This window comes from Centruroides vittatus, unplaced genomic scaffold (assembly GCF_030686945.1).
Source record: "Centruroides vittatus isolate TY-2023 unplaced genomic scaffold, ASM3068694v2 contig_424, whole genome shotgun sequence".
Taxonomy (NCBI): domain Eukaryota; kingdom Metazoa; phylum Arthropoda; class Arachnida; order Scorpiones; family Buthidae; genus Centruroides; species Centruroides vittatus.
The window spans coordinates 246,699-270,728 of record NW_027122230.1 but is presented as its reverse complement, the minus strand read 5'-3'; the positions used below and the strand labels follow the sequence as shown (position 1 = coordinate 270,728).

Sequence of the window (24,030 nt, the reverse complement as noted above, 5' to 3'; positions counted from 1 at the left end):
TATTTCTCTCGACAAACTGATAATCATCAATTATTATTTATATACAGAATTATATTTCTTTTGTGAGTCCTCTTGGTTCTCATTCTGAGGGAACTGTGTGACTGTGTTGACTTAATTATTTAATAATTATAGTAATAATTTAGAGATACAAAAACAACAAATGTTGAAAGATCCTTTATGCGCGTATATTCCATAATAAAACTTATGCTTGAATAGTTCCTACTAAATTTAAAATCATATATATCTCTAATGTTCCTTTCCTCTATCTGTCTTTACGTCAGAACATTGACACAGACTCACACAAGAATGATGAAAGAAAGAGCGGTTCGTTCATATTATAATTCATTTTCACCTGCTAATAGACTCACATTTGAGCACAAAGATTACCTTATGCGAGATGGGGGCTACTTCGTCTAGGTAGTTACGCGTCCTTAGAATGTAGTCAGCATGCTAGTAACTCAATCAACTTGCGTAATTATGCATGCTGTCCTGAAATTAAGCCTAATGCATACATTTACTTTTTAATATATAACGATCATCAACACATCAAATTATCCAGTATATTATAATTAGATAAAATTATGAATAGATAAGATGAGCAAGGAGATACCATCTTAGTCTATTGAAAATGTGAACCTTAACTAAAGATTCTTTATCCCACTGTAGTTTCATTGGGAGAGCATACTGGGACTACACACACCCCAAATATTTTTACAGTCAGATATTATCGGGTCATGGAGATTTTAAAAAGAAACTTTATAGTTTTCGGCTAGTCGATTCCCCAGTATGCGAATGTGGAGAGATAGATACTTTACATCACTTCGTATTTAACTGTCCATTACTTTGTGATTTTAGAGATATAAATATATATAGTAATGTAATTTTAAACAGCTCTTATACACTGATGGTTAAAGATTTAGATAGTTATACAAAGTTCTGGATATTTGAGGAAATGTTAAAGATGCGGCATGAAATGCGCATTTTAGGATTATAGATTTTTATTTTATTTTTAGCCCATATACTGCTGCTCTTTTATACATTTTTAAAATTTTATAAATTTATAGAAATTTATAAATTTTAATACTATATTTGATTGGGGAAGGTCATCTAGTACCGGACACCTAAGTTTTTCCTATATTATAAAAAAACAAATTACAGCTCAATTTGTCTAGATTACATTCCATACAAAACTTCATTGTCTTATAAAAACACCTGTTAAAACTCATTATTCTAAAATAAAAATATTAATCATTTTTTTTATATTTATTGCAGTCATTAGATTTTTACCAAGTTCAAATGTGGAGGGTTGTATCGGACATGAGAACAATGTGCAAGAAGAGAATTACTTTTGGTTTCACAAACAACTTTTTATTATTAGGCAGAGTTATTATTGAGAAATTTATAAAAGTACAAATTACAGATCGTAAAATTAAGTAAATACATGATAAGAAAGTGGTATAAATGAAATAAATTAAAAAATTACCAGTCTAAAAATTTAACAATTCGTTTTAGAGACAAATGCATTTTGTGTTAATTCTTATCAATTTTAAACTGTTTCCTATAGAACCCGTAACACTTCTGTCTCGTACAAACCGCAACATTGTTGTCCGATACAACCCTTGAATTTCGTCCCTTGATCGTCAAAAACAAGAGGTGTCTTGCTGCTTGCAGAAATTCCGCCCCAAATTTTCTCATGGAGACGTTCGCATGTTAGTCAACTCGCTTTTCGATGATCTTGCGCTTCCTAGACGTGTTGACAGTGCGCCCTCTTCAACGTTCGAAACGGTCACTATCGTGGATAAGCTCCTTGAATCGTCGAACTGCGTCCGAAACTGTCATGTTAAGAACATCGAGCAAACAAACAATTTCAAATTGACGCTTTCTTTGCTGGAATAACTCCAAAATTGCACAACGTTTGTTCGACATGCTTAAAAAAATAAACAATTAATGCTTATTACACCGAAAGCACATCTCCACGGGCAGGAAATCACAGAGAATTAAACAACAGTATGTAAATTGATGACGGTAAGAAATCAGATGCAGCATTGCTACGAACTTTGTATGGGGTAAGTATTGTCACCCTGTATATCAATATAAGCTCTCACAGGGACATCTAACACATACCATTTATAAACTCTGGCTTCTTAATACTCTCTGAGTAGGAAGAAGCATTAGTTATCATTACCAAACAGGAAAAAAACCTATCCTAAATGTAGTATTTGTCTGGGACAGAAATTTTGTCGTTTTTATGTTAAGTGTTACAAAAGGAATATAATTGAATCATTTATTCCTTTATATAAACATAACTTCGTTTATAAGACAGCATGATTTTATAAAATTCTAGAATCACGCCATTTTTTCTGTAATTACTCAGAGTAATATAGGAATATTCGAATTGACATATCTCAACTCTGTATTTGTCAACGATAAAAAAAATATTATCAATTTATTCAGAAGTATATAGCGAATTTAGAAAACCAATATATAAAAACATTAGTACATAAATTATTCTGTAAAGTTTTACTATGTCTGTAAAGGTTGAAAAATTTTTATTGAAGTGAGAAATGTTCCTAAATTATTTAAATATAGTATATGCGTCGGGATAGAATGTTTGTTGTTTTCTACATTAATACAACAAAGACAATGGAAAACATTATTCAAAAAAACATTGAATTTATTCAAAAAGAAGAAGAATGACGGGCTGCAATTTTTCATCGCAATCTTCTCTTTTGATAGTGTTTGCCCCTGTATATCACACCTGTCCTGTTATAATTAGAGTCCTCCCAGTTATCAATCTAGCTCTGTTCAAGGGAACATTTTTGAATTGGAATAACGTAACTTCCAGTTCCAACTGTAATTAGTATGTAGTTAATCTAGGCCTCCTGCAACTACGCTTTCCATATCTGGTCTAGAATTTCATTATTATAAGCACATTTAGTAAATATGCACAGTAATTATTTTAACTCTAAGAACTAGTCATCACAGTTTTCATCAGAAATATTCAGCACATATTAATTGATTATATATTATTAGATTTTAAAATTTTATGACGTTCTATGCTGACATAATTATTTTTATATGACAAAGTTATTATTATGGATAACCTATATTGAACTGATTTATTGTATAAATGATTATTGTTTCAATATGATTATGACTCGTTAATTTTTTACATACGGTAAAAAAGAAAATACAGTAAACCCTGCATAAAAGAGAAAAAATTTGGTACCGTGCTATTCGGATTTACACATACGAAAAGTGTGTAGTTGAGTGAGATGCTTTTTCAACATTAAATTATTGAGTTAATACTCCTTATTTTGTACACACTCTGCGTACATAATTCTAAAATTTTTTATTGAAGTATATTACAATAGGTTAATAAAGTTCACGCTACTTAATGACTACGATACTCAGTCATTTAAGATAACGTAGAGACACTTAATTTAATTATACATTAACTTGATACATGTTAACTATAAAAGTTCGATTCGCAAATTAACGTTGATATTTTTGATCGAAATATAAGAGTGTAACTTATTTATCTGATAAAACGTAGGTTACGTAAGTAAACATGACAGAAATTATTAGGAGGAAAATTGCAGATGATATATAAATATCTTTAATACAGTACGTCAACCGTAACTGATTTATATCGCAAATGCCGCAGGTTATCTGCAACAATAACGTAACTTGTTTTTGTTAAATTAGCTGCAAACTTTTTATTGCGATAAACAAAGAATTAAAATTCCAATGTGTAGTGAGGAAATGTCTTTCGATATCTGAAGAAATGTATTAAATGAAGCAGAGAAAGCTATTTATTATCAGTAAATTTATAACTTATAACAGGAAATTATCAATATAACATATTTTAAAGTAGATTTCTTAATTAATTTATTACAAAATAATACTAAACTTTCAGTTTGTAATTTATAACGTAATGATGAGAGGAGAGAAAACAAAAATACGAATAATAGTTATTGTTAATCGTTCGTTAATCTTCCAATTAATTCCTATTAATTCGTTCGTTTTTGTTTTCACTCTCTTCATCTTTTGTATTTTTTTTAAATACACGTAAAATAATTAAGTTAGAGGTGACAGATAATTATATTTTCTATTTAATATTTATTTAATGTATGCATTGTTATGAACTTCTGGTCCATCAGTTATTAAAAAGGCCTTGTTTCTTCCATCAAAATAATGTCTTAAATGTGTCTTATTTGAAAATTTTTGTCAGTTTCGCTAATTTGTATAATACGGTATAGCTTTGTCAAATTATAACAATTTTATCTTTAATTAAAATAATCATAAAGTAGTACAGAGAAATACGTAGAAATGGCTTAAATTACAACGATACTTTTTGAAAATTTTTGGACACGGCCTACCGGGCAAGCAACTCCAGAAATTTCTTACGGGCAGTAAGTTTCTGATATGTGGATCGCGGCCCTCATCAGTGTCGACTTGCCGAATCTATGACAGTTAGGATTAAACAGGTCCCCTTACTGCTCACCGAGCGAAAAAAGACAAAAACGAAAAAGTATTGCATTGGTAATCTAAGCGAAAATTAAAGTAATCAATTTAACTATTCTTTTAAGAAATGCTACAAAAGTAGACATAAAAATATTTACAACACATTTATAAATATTCACTTACGAACATATACAAGTACAAAAAAAAGGAATTAATTATATTATTATAAATAAATATCTTTCCGCTTATTGATTCTACAAGAAAAATATAATTGTAATGTGTGTTGTCATCAATTATTATAATTTTTTATCGAGGATATTAATATATTAATATTCTCGTACAATATAATAATAGTGATAATTATAATAGTTAAAACTAAAATGTAGTTTTTATTTATATTATATGTAGGCTTATTTTGGCCTTCTTTATATTACAAGTAATTGATAATATAATGTTATTAAAAGTAGTTAAAAATAATTTTAAAAATTTAAATATGCTTTAAATCATGACAAACAGAAAAAAATTTGAGTTAATTTATTTTTAAAAATGAAAAAATTTGTAAATAATTTTTCCTCTATCTCGATAAGCTGAAATTTGTCACACTTCCTTAATATATTATTTAAAAATAAATAAAATGAATAATATGTTATATATTAGTTACCTCTATAACATTTTTAACGTTACTTGCTCTCTAGCCTCGTAAATATAATATTTATTCTCATCAAAACTTAGGTTTATGTAGGCCTACTGTATGTAATAATTAATCAATTTGTATGAATGTTTATTTATTTGACAATCGTGTTATGGTGGAATGTATATTCAAATACATTTTATACATTTTTGAGTAGTGACACACGTTACAGATGTGGGGCAAGATAATTAAGCTTATATAATAGTCGCTTCTAGTAGACAAGATCAGTATTCTAAATTAACCATAGCCATGAAAGCCTTACTTGCTTCTATTATATCCATGAGTATATTTTATTTAGTTAACTGTTACGCTCAGTTGAATTCTATGTCTATTGAAGAAATGAATAGTCGTTATTGCGGTAAGTCCGAGAATTTCATTGATACAAGAGTAATGAAATTTTCTGATAATTTCTTATCTAATTATTTGCTTTAAAATTACAAAACTTCTCAGTAATTTCTGTTGGACCCATCTTTGGCAAATTTTTTCAGTTTGGAGGAAGATACAGATACTTGAGCCGACATGAACGGGACTTTTTGACCCATCTTTGTAGATATTAATGTCTTTTAATGTCTGTGTGGTTATCCATGGAGAAAGTAGAGGAGACCAAATGTACCTGGGGATAACCTTGTTTACAGGGTGAGTCCCGTTCATGTCGGCTCTAGTATCTGTATCTTCCTCCAAACTGACATTATTTGCCAAAATATGTTAGAAGGTACAGATACCTCTCACATACCGCCATCTATCAAGCTGAAGAAGATGCTGTTTAACAAGCTGTTCAGTGGGCCACTTCACTACCAAACTCTGTCTATCAACATTTATAGTGATTCTCAGTCTGTCCTAAAAGTTCTATTAGATCCCAATTGCAATAGCAATTAAATCATATATATCAAGCACCATATTAAAAATCTTGTAAATAAGATAACTTTTATATTTGTTCCTGGCCATACTGGCATACTAGGAAATGAAAAAGCCAACTTTGAGGTAAATCAGCTGCAAAAGACACTGACTTGGACTACACTCACATCCCTGTCTCACGTAGCAGCCTTATAAATTATATTCATGATAATGCTATGCGAAAGTGGAATCAACAATGGTTGAGCAGTAAAAGTGGTAGAATAACAAGACTTTGTTTTCCTAGTGTTGAATGCAGGTTTTCATCACCACTTAGAGATTTAACGTCTGCTGCTCCTCATCTACTTGCTGAGCATGATAATTTTATAAGCCGAGTTATAACCGGGCAGAAACTGCTTGTTGCTTTTGCTCTACAGAAAATCTAGATACAGTCGACCATATGATCTATCATTGAGCAATTTACGAATTTAAAATTTTTACGCTTGGTTTCAAGTGTCATGTCCACTGGATAAGCGTGTTGAGAAGCTGCTAATTGATGCTTTTTACAATTATGTTTAAAAAATATGGAAGAAAAGACTATTTATAATTTCTAATTTCTAGTTTTACATTTTAGTTTTGACTAAAAGTCGAATACTAATTTTATGTTTACTTTGTATAGTGTATTTTGGTTTATGTATTCTTAGTGTTATACACCCATGGGAGTGGTGCACTTAGTCTAATTTAAAAAAACAAAAAGTGAGAAAAATCACCACACAGTCTTTCTCCCATGATAAAGAATGTGTAGGGCGTGAGTCTGCTAGCGTTATTAGTCTATCACATCACACGAGATGGCGTTAGTACAACGACCGTTCTTAATAGAAACTGCCAAATTGAAGCCAAATTCAAACCTCCACCACTCAACGAGATCAAAAAATAAAAATTTTTTTGGTACTATCGAAACAGTGTTGTTATTTGTATTTCGTATACTGGCACAATGAAGTGACCCTTAATCAACACTTGGCAAGTATTCCATCTTTATTTAGTTAGTACGCTATTTTACATATGCGTTTCGGGCGTTCGCCCCTCCCCAGCTAACTAAACATGAAAAAATGGTATAAAGAAACAAAAGAAACTACAAATTTAACTATAAACCGAACATAAGAATTATTTCGTAACCAGTAAAACATAACTCAGTTTAAAACACACACCCACGAACAGCATGTAACGGATTGACAGGTGACAAAAAAGAGTGCTTGACAATTATTATGGTATTTATAAATACAGTTCCCGTACGTCTGTCATAATAACACGGTTGGGTTCCTTTAATTTTAAAATATTAGTGAACAACGTTATACACACACACTAAAACTTCGTTTAAGATACATCAATGTATGTACCTGTACAATTTGTTACTCTTAATACGGAAGTTAACACGTATTATACACAAGCAAAAAGAAACATATCTCAAGATCCCAAGCATTAGCATATAGATAAAATATATTTTGCAAGGCGAATGAAACAAGGATTGGTTTGACATGGGTTACGCCTAATAACACAGCGTTTGAATGTAACAAGTTAAAAAATTAAATAGAATAAAGTAAAACACAGTATAAAATTACATTGAATGTTACAATTCTTCCAGACACATTTTATAAACTGCCATCCCGACACGGCTATCCGATTAACTAATTTATATATTTATCGGCATACATGAATATTACATTTGAAATTTCGGCATGAATTATCAAAAAGAGTTAGCAATAAACATACACCCGGATTTTAATACATAGCAAATATTTTTAAAGTACAGTCAAACCTGTTTTTATGCGGTGGATAGGAACCGCATAAAAAAACGCATAAAAAATCGCACGAAACTTCACGAGTGGCTATAAAAAATAGTTTTCGCAATACAATTAAAAATATATTTTTTTATGCGGTTAATAGGGACCGCATAAAAAAGTCTCACATAGAAAATAACTCAAAACCGTACGAAATAGAATTTATTGACAACAGATGTCAGCACTTGACTTGCATCGTCTCATCGATCGTCTGTTTTACATATTTTTGTCCAGGTGGTGTTTTGTTGACTTAAAAAATAAATTATTTCATTTTTCGCGTATTCATGCAATAATATTACTATAATAAGTTTATTTAGCTATAATAAGTCAACGTGAGACATGACAAATCGCACGAGACTAGTCGCCGACTATACCGCACAAATAAAAAATCGCATAAAAAAATCGCATAAAAAAAGACCGCATAAAAACAGGTTTGACTGTATAATAACCGATTTTTATTAACATTCAATTTATCTAATAGTCAACCAATCACAGTATCTTCATTGTTGATTTTAACACTTAGGTTCCTATTTATACAATTTTGATATTTATTTTTTATTATTCCTACACTTTCTTTAAATTTTCGATCATATGTTTTCTTTTCGTTATGTAAAATCTGTATGTATAATTGACCAATATTACAGTTGTTGATTACACAGTGATCATGAAAAACTGAATTTAAGCGGCTATATTTTTAGATCCGATATATGATCTTTAACACGTGTTTTTAATTTTCGTTTAGTTTCACCTATATAAAAACTATTATTTTTACAAGTACAGGGTATTTTATATAAAATATTTTTCATTTCTTCTTTGTTTACCTTTTGTTCCCGTGCACGTTGTTTAGCAGTTAATCTGGATATTAATTTTTTATAGTTTGGGGGCAAGCTTTATGTTATTTTTTTGTATCTCTTTATCTATTTTTTCGTACATAATTTTTATGTATGGAAAACTTAGGTATTTAACTTTTGGTTTTGTTTTTTCTTTTTTAACAGGTAATTTAATACTATTATCTATTTTTTGTTGCCATTCATTGATTAATCTGATAGGATATCCATTTAGGCTAAATTTTCTGCGTAAATCGTTTATATATTTACTTTTAATTATTTGTTCACTCGTTCTATAATGTATGTTTTTGTATTCCATATAAGAAATATTCTTTTTAATATGCAAAGGTATATTAGAGTAGTAATTCGGTGTTGTTTCGATCTAGCATGGTTTCTTAAAAGGTTCAAACATTAACGTGTTTTTTTCCTAGTGATTACAACGTCGAGATACCGTATACTGTTATCAATTAATGTTTTTGATAATTGCATTTTGATAACATTCAGATATTGATATGGATGCCTTTTTAAAGTTTTATTATGTGAATATTTTATATTATAAAAAAAAACAAATTACAGAATCGAGAACATGTCATTAATTGCCGAATTTTTGATGGTCCTCTCATTATTTTTTCGATTGATTCATTTCGTGCAGAGAAAACATTTATATCTAAACTATCAACAAAGAATTTTGATAGATTGAATAATATTTTGACCGATGTCAATTTTTGAATTAGGTGATCGAGTTAAGCCTAACACACGACTATATCACATTAAAAATTAAAAATAAAATTCATGTGTAAAAATCTAACAGAACTATCTGTTAAATCTTGAAGAAAACATTCTAATGAGTAAAACAAAATAAAACAGTTGTCAATTAGTCGATTTGAAACCGAAAAAAAAGCATTTTTTAATAGAGCCATAAAACAATTAACGTTTATTGACTCTCGCGATAGGGGGTAACGCGAGGTCTATTATAAAAATTTTTAGCAGTAGTACTGAATTTCTACTTACTTCACACGAATGAGTGATCTTTCTTCCCCATTTGCAAACAAACCCGGTGATTATCGGTGAAACGTCAGATAACTTACAGCGAGTTGAAATTTGATATGTTTATTATTTTGTGTTTTTTTCATCAAATTACGTAAAAATAAATATTGAAAAGACAATTTTGTCAATACAAAAGTAATTTATACTACTAAATAGAAAACAAAGCGTAGAATTTAACGGAAAAATTGTAGTTCTTCTACGCGATAAAAAAAATTTATTAATTTTAAAATAAAAATGGCGGGTCTGACAGACTCATGCGACCTAAGTAAGAGAACGATTCCTTGCGACTCACTCAGGGTTAATTTTTATATCTATTTCTATCATTATCAATTTAGCTAATTTCGGCCCTATGACCGACCCCATGCTAATACCATCTTCCTGTGTATAATATTTGTTGTCTATCTCAAAGTAGTTACTCTTGTAAGCGAATTCTAATAAGTCTATAATATAAGGTTCAACATTCATTTTTCTTAATTGGTTATTAATCATTTGCCATGTTATTGACGGATACATTTCGATTACATCGAGACTAGCTAATTTAAACGTGTTTTTTATTTGGACCTTTCCTAAATCATGCAAAAATTCGTCTGTATTTTTAATTGAATAAGTTGAATTTTCACAACACTTAAGTTTTTGTTTTAAATATTTTTCTAAGTTGTACAATGTAGTGAATTTAAAATCGACAATTGGCCGTACTTTTTCGTCTTGCTTGTGGGTTTTGAGTTGTATATTTAATCTAGGTGTCCTATCATTATCTTCAGATAATATGAAAGCTTTTTCACTTTTAGTAACATCTCTGAGTTTTTGTAGTTTCGTGATTCGTTTATTTAGAACCTCATATATGATTTTTCTCGGGTTAATCGGCAGTTCTCTAAAATTTTTCTCTTTTATAATTTCTAGTTCTTTTAAAATAATCCAGTCTTGAGTCACAACCACAATCTGCTTAGATTTATCAGCTCTAATTATATTAAGTTTATTTTCATCTAAATACTTATGCAGTTTTTCTATTTCTGTTTTATATTTATAGTAATTTTTATCCCTAACAATTACTTTATCCTTTTGTCTTACAGTGTATGTTTTTATTATGTTACTCAAAATTTAATTTTCATTATCTCAGAATCTTCTGTTCAGAATCCTCCACACACTCTGTCTAAGCTTGGTACTATATTTATCACCTTCAGCTGTTAGGACCATTGAAATCTAATCCTGTCTGTATTGTCTTAAGAACATCTTTAGGCATCGTAAACTCTGTTTTGTTCAATACAAAAGATTTTTTTTTCCACTCCAAAATCTCTTCTATAAAAGGTTTCCACGAAAAAATAAGTTAATTACGTAAGACGAGATCTATTACCCCTACCCCTCAGTAAGAAATCGTAAGATATCCTTGATCCCCACCCACCCCAAAATACCTTACGTAATTTATGGATGACCCCAACTGCAAAAACTGTCGATATTACCTTCTATATAATAAATTATTTTATGCATAGCCAACTGTTAAATACGTATATTCATATTACCATATTTTAAAAACGCTGAAAAGGAGTGTAAGTTTTTATAGCGCATATTAACTAAAAAATAAAAAAAAATTGTCGCACGAACTATAAAAGGTTGTCAACGTCTAATCTACATAAACAGAAAATGAAACAAATTCCACTTTTAAATACGAGCCACAAACACATCTTTGACGCTGGGTAAATATAACACGAGTGGACTGATAAATGGCAGCACGTTACAAGGAGTGATGAGAAAAAATTCAACATGATGACTACATAAGCTAGTAGCACAGCATTAGAAAAAAAATTAATTACTCGCTATATAAAATTAAAATAAATTATACGTATAAAAGGATTGAAACTAATTATTTTTATTAATTTTACTCCTTCTAATATGATTTAAAAACTCGTATCCTTGCATATTTTCATAAAAATGTCATTTAAATTAGTGTTAAGCTCGTGCCAATAAATGATTTTGAGAAGAAATTCAATATAATGTCTTTGAATTTTAACTCGTAATCTGTATAAACATAATAAAAGTATTATTTATTTATTTAACTACTACAGTTTTCTGTAACTACCAATTATTCAATACATGAAATATTTTGCTATTAAAAGCCGTCAATTGTAAATAGAACCTATGCAGTAATTCTATACCGTACATCCGTGGTCATTTATCTCCTTCCCGGAATCTTATACTAATTATCTTTATCAGTCGATCTCTAGTATATATTGATGAGAGTGGTGTTGAAGTATGTACCTAGTATGTATAAATAGTATATAATAATAATAAGTATAGTAATAGTAAATAGTAAAAGTATAGTAAATAATAGTAATAAGTAGGAAGTATGTATAAGCTAAAAATGGCTTCAACCATTTGTAATTAGATAAAAATGATAAAACAGGTTTTCAATGTTAAATAGAACATAAATTTTAAGCGGACGTCTGTTTCTTTACAATCATTTTTAATAAATGTTTGGAATTCGGATTTTTCCCCACCATTTGGAAGAGAGCCAATATCAAATTTATCCCAAAGACTGCAAATCCAACTAAACCATCGGACTATAGACCTATATCCTTATTATCAGTTATAGGAAAAATACTGGATGGCTTAATGGTGAATAGATTACAATACCATTGCGAGAGTAACAATTACATAGATAAAAATCAGTTTGGATTCCGCAAAGGGAAAAATACAATAAGTGCTCTAGACTCACTGGTCACATACATCAAAACAGCTAAGGAAAAAGGGGAGCATACTCTATTAATTACTATTGACTTCAAAGGGGCGTTCGACCACGCATGGTGGCCCGCCATCCTGGAAGCGCTTAAACATACAAAATGTCCTAAGAATATTTTTAAGATGGTCGAGAACTATTTAAAGAAAAGAGAAATTTCCATAATCAATAATGGTAAAACTTATCTCAACAAGGAAATAAAAAGGGGCTGCCCCCAGGGGTCCAGATCTGGTCCCTTCCTATGGAATCTCATATATAACAGTCTACTGAAAATTGAAGGTACAATACCAAAGGAGTTTAACTGTAAACTCCAGGGTTATGCAGATGACACGCTATTAGCAATTACACATAGTAACCAAAAAGTTCTTCAGAACAGGGCGAACGAAATTCTTGAGAAAATCTCGCAGTGGAGTAAAATGATAAAACTGAAAATTAACTACGGGAAATGTCAGTGCATAGTATTCCCAAAATCCACTCCGCCTAAGAAAGCACTAATAATTAAAATGGATGATCAAAGGATCAGGAACAGCACAGAGATTAAATATCTAGGTATCATACTAGACAACAAGATGACTTGGAAGAACCATGTATATTACATATACGATAAGACTGTCAATACTATACACTCTCTAGCATCGATTGCAAGGAACAAATGGGGCTACGATAGTAAGGCATGCAGGTTACTCTACACGGCGGTAATTGAACCAATGATCACCTATGGATGTGAGATCTGGGGGGAAGCGGTTACAAAAACACGCATTAAAAGGAAACTCCTTTCAGCACAAAGGAAGTCTGCAATTTCGATTACAAAATCTTACAGGACAGCCCCTACTGACTCCACCCTTGTCATTGCAAACCTCCCACCAATTGACCTCATCATTATAGGAAAGGTCTGGCAATTTCTACAACTAAAACTATCATCGGGACGCATCAATAGGAAAACATACAACAGAGAAACAGAAAAATTAGGGGTCAAAGAAGAAGCAAAAAATACAGCTGACCACATACAGAAGTACAAACTGGATAAGGAACCGCAGGACTACGCATACCATCCTAGCTTCACGATCGACGAACACATCAATTTGAATGAAAGCGCTATAGTAAACGGACTATGTATCTTTACAGACGGATCAAAGTCAGGAGCGGGAGTGGGAAGTTCCATAGTCGTGAAAAACAAAGACAAAAACATCTACCAGGCTAGATATAAACTTCAGAACCACTGCACAGCAAATCAAGCAGAATCATATGCAATCTACAGGGCTCTCAATTGGATAAATGAAAACAGACAACACCATAAATTCAATCGGGTAACGATCTACAGCGATAGCAGAGTGGCATTGCATCAGATTAAAAACATGAACATCAAGCTGATTGCGGTTAGAGAAAGCATTAACATACTTAAACACCTAAGAAGTAAAATTAGAATTAATCTAAATTGGATAAAAGGGCACGCGGGTACTCAAGGTAACGAGAGGGCGGATCTTTTGGCTCGCTCGGCTCCGAATTGGACAAATAACTACAATTATAGTTACACTCCCATAACTTGGTTAAAAAAGAATATCAAGGAATTCATCTGGCAAAGGTGGCAGAAGAGATGGGATGAGGGCACGACTGGAAGAATAACACACGAATACATTCCAGACGTCAAGCAACGTAATAAATTCGAACATTTAATACCCAACTTCAACATAACCCAACTGTTGACAGGACATGGGAACTTTCGGAATTACCTCAGGAGGTTTATTAAAAAGACAGATGGTATGTGCCAATGCCCTCTGCAAGAAGCAGACACGCCACAACATATCATTTATCTCTGTCCAAACTTTACGAACCAAAGGAAAATTCTAAGAGAAAAAGGTAAATGATGAAAATGAACTTTGGCCATGCGAACTGAAGAAGTTTATTAATAACAAGAAAATATATGCAGCCTTTAAAGAGTTCGCAAAAAGTATTAACATCCTAAACTGAATTCTCCTACTTAGTGGTAATAACAATATAGTCAGTCGATATACGTTGCGCTTACAAAAGTTTGGTATTAACTACGTTAATAGCCTTTCGTTGTACATATGTAAATAGTCACGCCTTGTTCACTCCACGCGCTTAAATTTGTATTTCAACAATTTTTATGTTTCTCGTTCTATTGTTATGTAGTATTACCTAGCACTGTAAATACGATGTAAACGCCATGGGACTCCATGGACCACAACCAGCGCCGGATTAAGCCTCTAGCGGGCCCTAGACAAAATTTAAATTGGGGCCCCATTTAAGTAAGTTGCTTCTAAACAAATCTTATATAATGTCACATTAGCGTAGCTAGCTTGGGTGACACCCGGTGCGGATATCGTGATGTCACCCCAAGTCACACCGTAGTGTCACCTTTTTTAACTCTTTTATAAAACACTATTGAATTGTAATATCTTCGCACTCGAGCAACTTGAACGCTATATCGAATATGCGATGTCGCGACGTATAAGTGTAGATTTAGAAAATAAATCATAACCATCCATACATCAGTACTACCAGAGACGCGGCCCTAAAAATATTTCTAGATGGCGCGAGAGATCCCGTGGCGTACTGTACATTACTTCTGACACACGGGTGAATGTTGACCTTTTTTTTTTAGGTAATGGCGAGTCGAGCGAAGCTTAGTAGAAATTGTTAAATACAGCCTTTTCTGTCCTATTTCTTAAATCATTTTTAACTCCTTTTCAAACAGAGGAGTCTTCTGCACTGAAGCCGGGCCCCTCCGAATTACGGGCCCTAGACATTTGTCTGCTTTGCCTATTCGATAATCCGGCCCTGACCACAACTATCTTTCATTCTTTCCTATCCCCCTATCCCTTCACCTTCACCTTAACTCTTCAAACTTTCCTCCTTTTTTCCTCACTTATTTCTGGGCTATACCTATGAGTGAGACCCATTAATAAACTCCTGGACGTCTGTTTCTTTAACTTTTATTTAGGGTTTCTCGAACGGGATCCTGGGATTCCAGTTGTTTTTTTAACCCGGGAAATTCTTCTCATTTCGAGAAATCCCGGAAATTTCTTAAAAGTTCAGTTTTTTCTTATTTTATGTTAAGGTTGAGAAAATTTTGCAAATAGAAAGTATAATTAACACAAACTGTCAGAATACATTTGTATTTACTAATTTTAAACCAACTTATTAGTTTTTTTTAAACTTTTGCACGTTATGGCATGTCACAAATGGTCAATAATCAATTCGTAGCTTATTTTGACAGGACTCTGAAAATTCTTTACTTGTCAGAACCTGTAATATCTGGAATAATTGTGCTTACGCTGTCTTAATTTTTAACCATGCCTATTAGCTTCAATAACTGCGTAACGCCAGGTTGTGTAAATTGGGCAAGGATCAAACGAGTACAAAGTCTGCAAGTATGACGTTTTTCTTCATAAACCTGATTAGTAAAGCCAAACAAACTGCCGAATTATCACGATATAAGGTCGATGCCGCTATTAAAGTAGCGGCAACCGAGGAAGACAAAACAAGAATACAAAAAGCAAAAGGAGTACTACAATTTCGAAAACGAACTAGAAATTTTCCAGGCTACAAGTGAAAAAACAGATAATATCTGTCTTCTCTTAAATGCATTAAACAAGATTCCACTCACATAAATTGAATGGGAAAGGACATTCTTAGTAGCTCGATTCAGCTATTAAAGCAACCGCAGCTGCAGATTGAGTGATCGGGGTATTGACCATCTTTGCTCGTTTAAAATCTTATTTAAAAAATTTACAATAATATTTTGTATTATGTTTTATTTAAATATTGAAAATTACCTTCCAAGTTAGTAGTTTGATCTAAGTTCATTTTATTCTTTAAATTTTCAATTTAATTTAATTCAAAGGCATTTTTGTGGTTGTATGCAGTTTCCAACAAACTTTAATAAATTTTTTCTATTTGTGAAAATTTCTACGCAATTCAAAGGTTATTTTTAATATGTATCTTACACAGCATTATTAATACAATTTTGGAGGTTGCAGAATGCACTAAATTACTTTACAAAATGAAAACTAATTATATCATTTGATTTCAAAATATTTTGTATATGTTAAAAATAATTAATTCTATCCTGGGATCCCGGGACAAGCAAAATACCGGGAAATGAGAAACCCTACTTTTATTAAAGTAATAAACAACAGCATTTGCTAAGCATATTTTTCTCATACGTAAATACATTTTATCAAATATTGCTTCAAACAATTGAAAGCATAGAAAATAATACAAAATATAAATACATGAAAACATTTATTTTATAGATTTAAATTTAGTTTTAATATAAACGTAATAATTTTATTTATTTTATTTTTCATCGTTCAATTATTTTACTACCATTATTTATAAATTTGAGGTAGTTATCCTCTGCCAATTTCGTGTAATTAAAAAAAAAAAACAAATAAAACAGTTTTACGCGTTAGACATAATTTGAAGGAAGACGAAAAACGAGCGAGAGAGAAATATTCGTAAAATTTGAAATGATTACGCCGCTCAAAGTATTTCATTTCGTATTTACATAACCATTTTTGAGGAAATTTTATATTTACGAAATATATTACGCACGATTTCGATGATATATAAATACAAGCATTTCAACTGTTCATCCATCATCGTTTGCAATTACGGAAAGGTAAGTTTTATCGGCGTACCTTTGTAGATACCTACTACTGAATATTTGCAAAAACTATATAGTATTAGGTGAAATTATTATTATTATTATTGTTATTCTTTGTTTACTTTTATAATCCGTATAAAAGTTTCAGCAGGATTTAGGGCAGTATCCTAATAACAGTTTAGGGTCAATTTTTTCGTAACCTCAGTTACGTGACATTCTAACTTATGCGATCGGTAATTCTATACCCATAAGGTGACTACATAAGTGAAGTTTTTCTTTAATTATTTAAACTTAATTAGTTGTAAATATTAATCTCAGGTTTCTTTTTAATTTTACAGTAAATATAAAAAAAACTGGATTATCGAAATGAAAAAAATGTTCTCGATTATTTTTACCTGTGTAATGTTTATGATGGTGTTGGGAGATCGCTCTCCCAACGAACTAGTTTTAAACTATTATTGCCGTGAGTATATTTTTGTATATTAAATAATTATTAATAATGAAACTTCCTTGCAAAATTTGAGAAATTTTGCATAAAAAACACAGGAGTTATTAAGCTTTAAATCGCAATACGAAAATCGTGCCACACACACACATACACACAAACATCCATACATACAAAAAAAATCACCTAATGTTTTTGCATTTCTCGACGTTCCAAGGTCTTCAAAATCCAAAAAAGTAAGAATCTCTGCGAGTCATCTTTTGACCGATCGCCTTACTTTCACTGTTACTTTCCCCTTTTATATATAACAGCAGAGATACTAAAGAAAACAAATTTAATTTCTAAACACACCGGTTAGTTACAGAACAGAACAACGCAGATGGGTTGAAAGTAGGGCTTACAATACCGAACTAAAATCTGAATACCGGTATTTGATATTTGAAATTTGAAATATCGGGATACCGGTACTAAAACCGGTATTATTAATAAAAAATTTACTAGTTATATTTTTACTTACCTCAATTGTTATATTGACTTGTTAACAAATAATATATGAAATCCAATAAATATTGTTCTGAAATGAGTAGATATTATTTATTTTATTACATAGAGAGTAGGAGTAGATAGATACAAAAAAACGTGCAAGTAAAAAAACGTACATATTAAATTTTATGTTACATTTTACATATAATAGGCTCGTATGGCATTATATAATTAAAGAAGCAAAAAATATAATTAAATTGAAAGTATTTATGAAATAATATTAATAACTTGCGTTTTGTTTATTAAAGTATGCTCTTAAAAAACATAAACAATCAATCGTTTCATCATCAAGCGAGGACCGAATTTTCGTACAAATATAACCAGCCGCCGAAAAAGCTCTTTCTGATTCTACACTTGTCGGCACTATTGTCATTAAGAAATCATACACATTTTGTAAATACGTTCCTTTTGTTCCTGTTTTTTCAAAAAAAGTAATTTCATCTTTTATTTTTTGTTCCAGACCTGGAATTTTTTTAAACGCAGGCACGGGTGAAGTATTTAGTGTTTCGTCTATTGCTGCCTGTAGTTTTTTCTTTAATGCGTTTACGTTTACCTTGTCAGATTCTAATACTGTTTCATTACTAATTTGGGAAGATATTGGAAGGGATGTTTCTTGCACAACTTCCATATCTTCTGTATCTTCTAGATTTTCATGTGTGAGCCGTTTAGTTAAGCTTACAATTTTTTTAATGATTGTAAATTTGGATATGCGTTTAAATACTTCTCCAACATCTTGTGAGCCCTTTTGCAGATACTGAAGTATTTGTGATAATTCAGTTCGTCGCAGTAAAATTCGAGATTTTAATGCTTCCAATAATTCTAATGCAATTGCAGATTTTTGCTGGAAAAGAGTATCTAACATAAATGTTAAAGAAGCGTCAGCCGTCAAAAGATTTGCATCTTTTCGGCATAATGCATCTACTGTTAATTTTACAGGAGTAAGAGCAGCAATAATTGAAGATAATAAATTAAATTCTTCGTCAGAAAAATGAATATCGGAACTAATGTCAATAAGCGCTTTTTGAATACAAAATTTAATTTCTTCAAATTTTTCTAACATAAATAACATACTGTTCCATCTTGTTTGACAATCTAATTTTAGCGCTGTTTCTTTACCTAATTGTTCTCTCACGTACTTTTGTAAATATTTATCATTTTTAGAAGGTGAATTTTTAAATGTTTTCACTACTTTCCGAATTTTTGAAACTAGAGATGATATACCAGTATGTCTAATATTTATATTACTTGTAGTAATACTAGCATCTAACTCTATAATAATTCCATAACCATCTTCTTCGTCGATATCGTCGTCATTGTTATCATCGTCATCGTCAACATCATTAACATCGTCATCATTATAATTTTGCTCCACAACATCAATATCCACACTCGGGTTCAAAGTTGACTTATACAAAACATCAGTAATTGCTAAATTTATGCAATGTGCCATACATTGTTGATGTTCAGCCTCTATAATTTTTCCTAATTTTACCATAACCGACGCACCGTCAGTAGTTACTCCAACTATGTCTTTAGATATATCTAAATTAAAATCTTTCAATTTTTCTTCTACAAGGGATAAGCATTTTTCTGCTGGAACGGATCCGTAAGCGCGCACTAATCCGATATTCCACATTGTTCCTCCAACAGAATGTACATTAATGTTTATGTAGCGCCGATTACGAATAGATGTCCATTCGTCAAATGTGATACTGAAACGTTTACCTTCAGATTTCAGTCTAGAAATTTCATGCACTGTAGACTGTTTAATAATTTTACTATATTCAAGTACCATATTTCTAATAGTGACTGCAGATTTTGGTATGTCTTTGAATCCTCTTGCCTTTAAGCCTTCTCTTATGTCATACGATTTTATAAAAATATTAAAAGACAAACCATCGCGAGCTGTCATTCGGGCAAGCACTTCTGAAAGTTTTTCGTTTTTATTATTTTTAAAATACTTTGTTATTAACAATTTAGGCTGTTTAGAAACACTTGATTCGACATCATGGGGGTATTCACATTTCTTTTTAAGATTTAGTCCATGTATCGTTTTTAAGTGATTATGAAGGCCACTTGTGGATCCTCCTGTACACTTTATTTCTTTAGCGCACTTTTTACATTTAGCAACCTGTCCGTTTTTTCAATCAAAAAATGATTCCAAACTGAAGTTTTGTCCTGTCCTTTTCGGTGCTCCGTAAATGTATTCATCTTTCAGGGGGTATAGCAGTTTATGCCTATTAATTTTAATATTTGTAAATTAATTACACTCTAACTTACATTAATACAAATATAAACTTACCGTATCATATAATTCATATGGATTAATTAGTATTTAAATACCGTTATATAATTTTCAATTATTAGAAATAAAACCAGAAAACAAGTGCACATAATCCACACACCACAAGACACAACGGAATGAAAAATAAAATTGAAAATATAAAATATAATTTTTACTTGTAAACACTACAGCTGATTTGCAAAATTAAACAATCTAATCTAAACTATTTAATAATTTTTGTGTTACACACTTTATGTATTTGTATAAACGAGACCTATTCATTGGGTAGTAGACGTAAAACATAAACAATCGCTTTATATTGCCGACACCGCCGCTTCTCGATGTTGCCATACTCGGTTCGGTATGTGTAATAAATGTGCCTGATATAGATTTTAATACAATGAAATTGTTTGTATATCTTCAAAAAATTTCTTGTAATTAACTAATATTATTTTAAATTAGATTTATATTGTGCATAAATTCAATTTTTATCAACTAATGTAATACCAAAATACCGGTATTTTTACATAAATACCGGTTTTTAATAACGGACAAAAATCGTCCGGGATTCCGGTATTCGGGATCCCGGAATCCCGGTATTGTAAGCCCTAGTTGAAAATGATTCGACCACGCATACGAATTATGTTTATATATTAAACAGTGTTTTTCAACATTATATATATATATATATATATATATACATATACATTTAACCCCCGTACAACACGGGAGTTACGTTCCAAAAAATTGCCGTGTTATGCGAATCTGTGTTATACGAAACAAAGAACTAATACGAAAAGGGGGGGTTAGGTTCCAAAAATTAAAAAACATGCTATTATACTTTCATAATTAAGATAAATATCTTTGTATAAATATAAAATTGCAACGTTTTAACAAAAATACTTGTTTACGTTCTTCATCCGTCGTTCGCTCCAATAGATAGTCCACAATTTCACAAACACGGAGGCGATTTTTTTGAGGCTACTGCCTCCGCAATAAAATGTAAATATGGTAAAAACGTTTTCTGGTGCTTTACGGAACGTTTTACCATATTTACATTTTATTGCGGAGGCAGTAGCCTCAAAAGAAAGGTCGCCTCCGTGTTTGTGAAATTGTGGATGTCTACTGGAGCGAACGACGGATGAAGAACGTAAACAAGTATTTTTGTTAAAACGTTGGAATTTTATAAATATCTTTATTACAATTTTCTTAAGAAGTGACACATATTAATATAAATTAAACAATGTTTTCGTCGTCATCACTAAGCACTACTAACCGAAAAATTTTTAATCTACGTAACGGTCTCTCTCTCTTTTCTTCCTTTCAAGTTGATATGGAACTACGTAATGGTCCCAACGGTTCAATGCTTAAAAACCGGTGACAGAATAAAACAAGTATGGAATAAGGGAAAAATATCTGGCAACGCTAAAAGCAGAAGCGTCGAGATCTGGCAACACTAAGTAAAGTTTCGATAAGAACCACGTGTATTGACAGAAGGCGGGAAAAGAAAATTTACATACCGTACTTAAATACTAATAGTTCACGAAAATTGTGCATGAAAATCTGGTAGTACGAAAAATGTCAAATGAGGTATCTTTTGCACTTAAAAGCTTTATCACGTTTATTGAACCGGGATTTCCCTATTTTCAAATTAGATAAAGTTCGCTTTTAATAGTTTTTATTACATTTCATGTTGTACGAAGGTTTTACCCAATTCTCGAACCCTGTCAGAGTGAATCCGTGCCATAAAGATACCGTTTTATACGGGGATGGTCCCAATTCTCGAACCGTGTTAGAGTGAATTCATGCTATAGAAGTGCCGTGTTATACGGAGGATACTTGTACATATTACTCGATGAGTTTTCCAAAATACAAATTAAATAATAAATATTGTTCAGATCTTTATACACTTCACTTAAAACATAAAATTATCAGAGAAGAGACCAAATTCTGGCGATCAAAATTTCCAAGAATTTTCCGGGATGGCCTGTTCCTAACATGTCGGGCCTCTCCCCTCATCACTCATTTCCTTCCCATTGTAGACGTGGCCGAGCAATTTCATACTGGGATAGGAGAAAAAGACTCTTAATGTCCAGAAATCAGAAAGATTCAAAGACAATATGAGTTATAAATACTGTATTTGTTTAACAAAAATACAAATAAGATAAAGTTTCGAAAATTGTTATATTTTAAACTTAGAACAATAAAATTTTGTACTATATAACATAATTTATTTTACGAGGAAAAAATAATCATAAATATAATAAAATGTATTATTGAAGTTTCATATAAGGAAATATTCCTGTAAATATTTTAATATATTTGGCAACTTAGTTGGAATGAAAATATTATCCTATTTGATTTCATTTAATTAATATGTCGTTTTCATTCAAAATTAGAATTTTCCTTTGGAGAAAAGTTAATAGAAATTCGATATTAATAAGTTATGTTATAATTGTAATATGTTTTATAACAAGGAAGAATTTGAAGTAAAATGAAATTAATTACAAATTCATTTATTATATTTTTTATAGAGTATCCGAAAGTTGATGAGCTTTCCTGCTGTTTGCAGAACACATTTCCTAATGAAGTATCTTTATTAATTCATTTGATTGAAGTTCGAAAGACACGTCATTAAAACTTTATTTGTTAAATATAGGTTAAAACTGTGTTTTATGATTGTGTATGCGCCGTCGCGGTTAATATAAGCAGTCCACAAGAAATACAAAATTTTCTTTGTAATCAAGCCGCAGAACAGGTACGAAATTTTTTCATTCGGATTTATATTTATAAAATTCATATTTAAATAAATTAAAACGTAAATAGTATAGCTGTAATTTAATGTATTTTTCGAGTTATATTATTTAATACTTCTTTTTTATAATTTTATTACGGAAACAAGAAATTTATATTACGAATATTATAGAGAAAATTATACCAATTATTATACCAAAAGATCGAAATCATATTTCTGTAAACAAAACTTAAAAATTCGATTTACGGTAATATTTTATAATTGACATTTTATATAACCAATAATATAATTTTTTTAAATACAGAGCTTTAAAAAATTTTAATTAAATATAAATAAATCTTTTTTTCTATTTATAATTTGTTCAGAAAATTAAAGACTTAAACGACTGTTTAGATACGAAATTAAATGTTGATGAGATGAGTACATATAATAATGTATTAAAGGTGAGTGTTTTTAATAACAATTGTGTAGATACTTTTTTAAAACAAAGAGTTAAATAAATATATTTGTTAATGTAGAAATTTTATTTATATTTTACAGAAATGTTTGGGAATATCCTAATAAACAAACATCGCAAAAGACGGTAACGTACTCGTTTAATACGGTTGGATTATTCAATATATTTCAAATATTTTTTTTGTGTTGCGATATTAATTTACTTTAGTAAATATAAAATATTTTAACGAAATTTTAAGTAAGTTATAAATTACAATATTTACACGTTTTACATATTTTTGTTTATTTATACAGAAAGCAGCAGAATTCCTCGTATTTTCTTCGAATTATATCCATTGTATCAATAAAATTTAAATGATTTAAAATTCTAATGTAATGAAAACATTCTAAAGTAAATAAATTAAATATAAGAAATGATTTCTTAGTTTCGTGTACTCTTTCAACCAAATAACATGTTTAAAAATTGATTAAATCTATAAAACACT

General features: G+C 30.7%; 2 protein-coding genes and 1 long non-coding RNA gene across 3 annotated transcripts; 2 read left to right on the top strand and 1 right to left on the bottom strand.

Moving 5' to 3' along the window:
- The first annotated feature begins 12,308 nt into the window (after positions 1 to 12,308).
- On the top strand, positions 12,309 to 14,297 carry LOC136976751 (uncharacterized). Its single transcript, XM_067272108.1, has one exon. It carries the CDS (start codon positions 12,309 to 12,311, stop codon positions 14,295 to 14,297), a length of 1,989 nt encoding a protein of 662 aa, XP_067128209.1.
- Positions 14,298 to 18,270: 3,973 nt separating this feature from the next.
- On the bottom strand, positions 18,271 to 19,962 carry LOC136976750 (uncharacterized). The gene has a single exon (XM_067272106.1). It carries the CDS (start codon positions 19,960 to 19,962, stop codon positions 18,271 to 18,273), a length of 1,692 nt encoding a protein of 563 aa, XP_067128207.1.
- Positions 19,963 to 23,038: 3,076 nt separating this feature from the next.
- On the top strand, positions 23,039 to 23,687 carry LOC136976776 (uncharacterized). The gene is made up of 3 exons (XR_010880982.1): positions 23,039 to 23,092; positions 23,455 to 23,532; positions 23,630 to 23,687. It is a non-coding gene; the product is annotated as an uncharacterized lncRNA (long non-coding RNA).
- Positions 23,688 to 24,030: the final 343 nt, after the last annotated feature.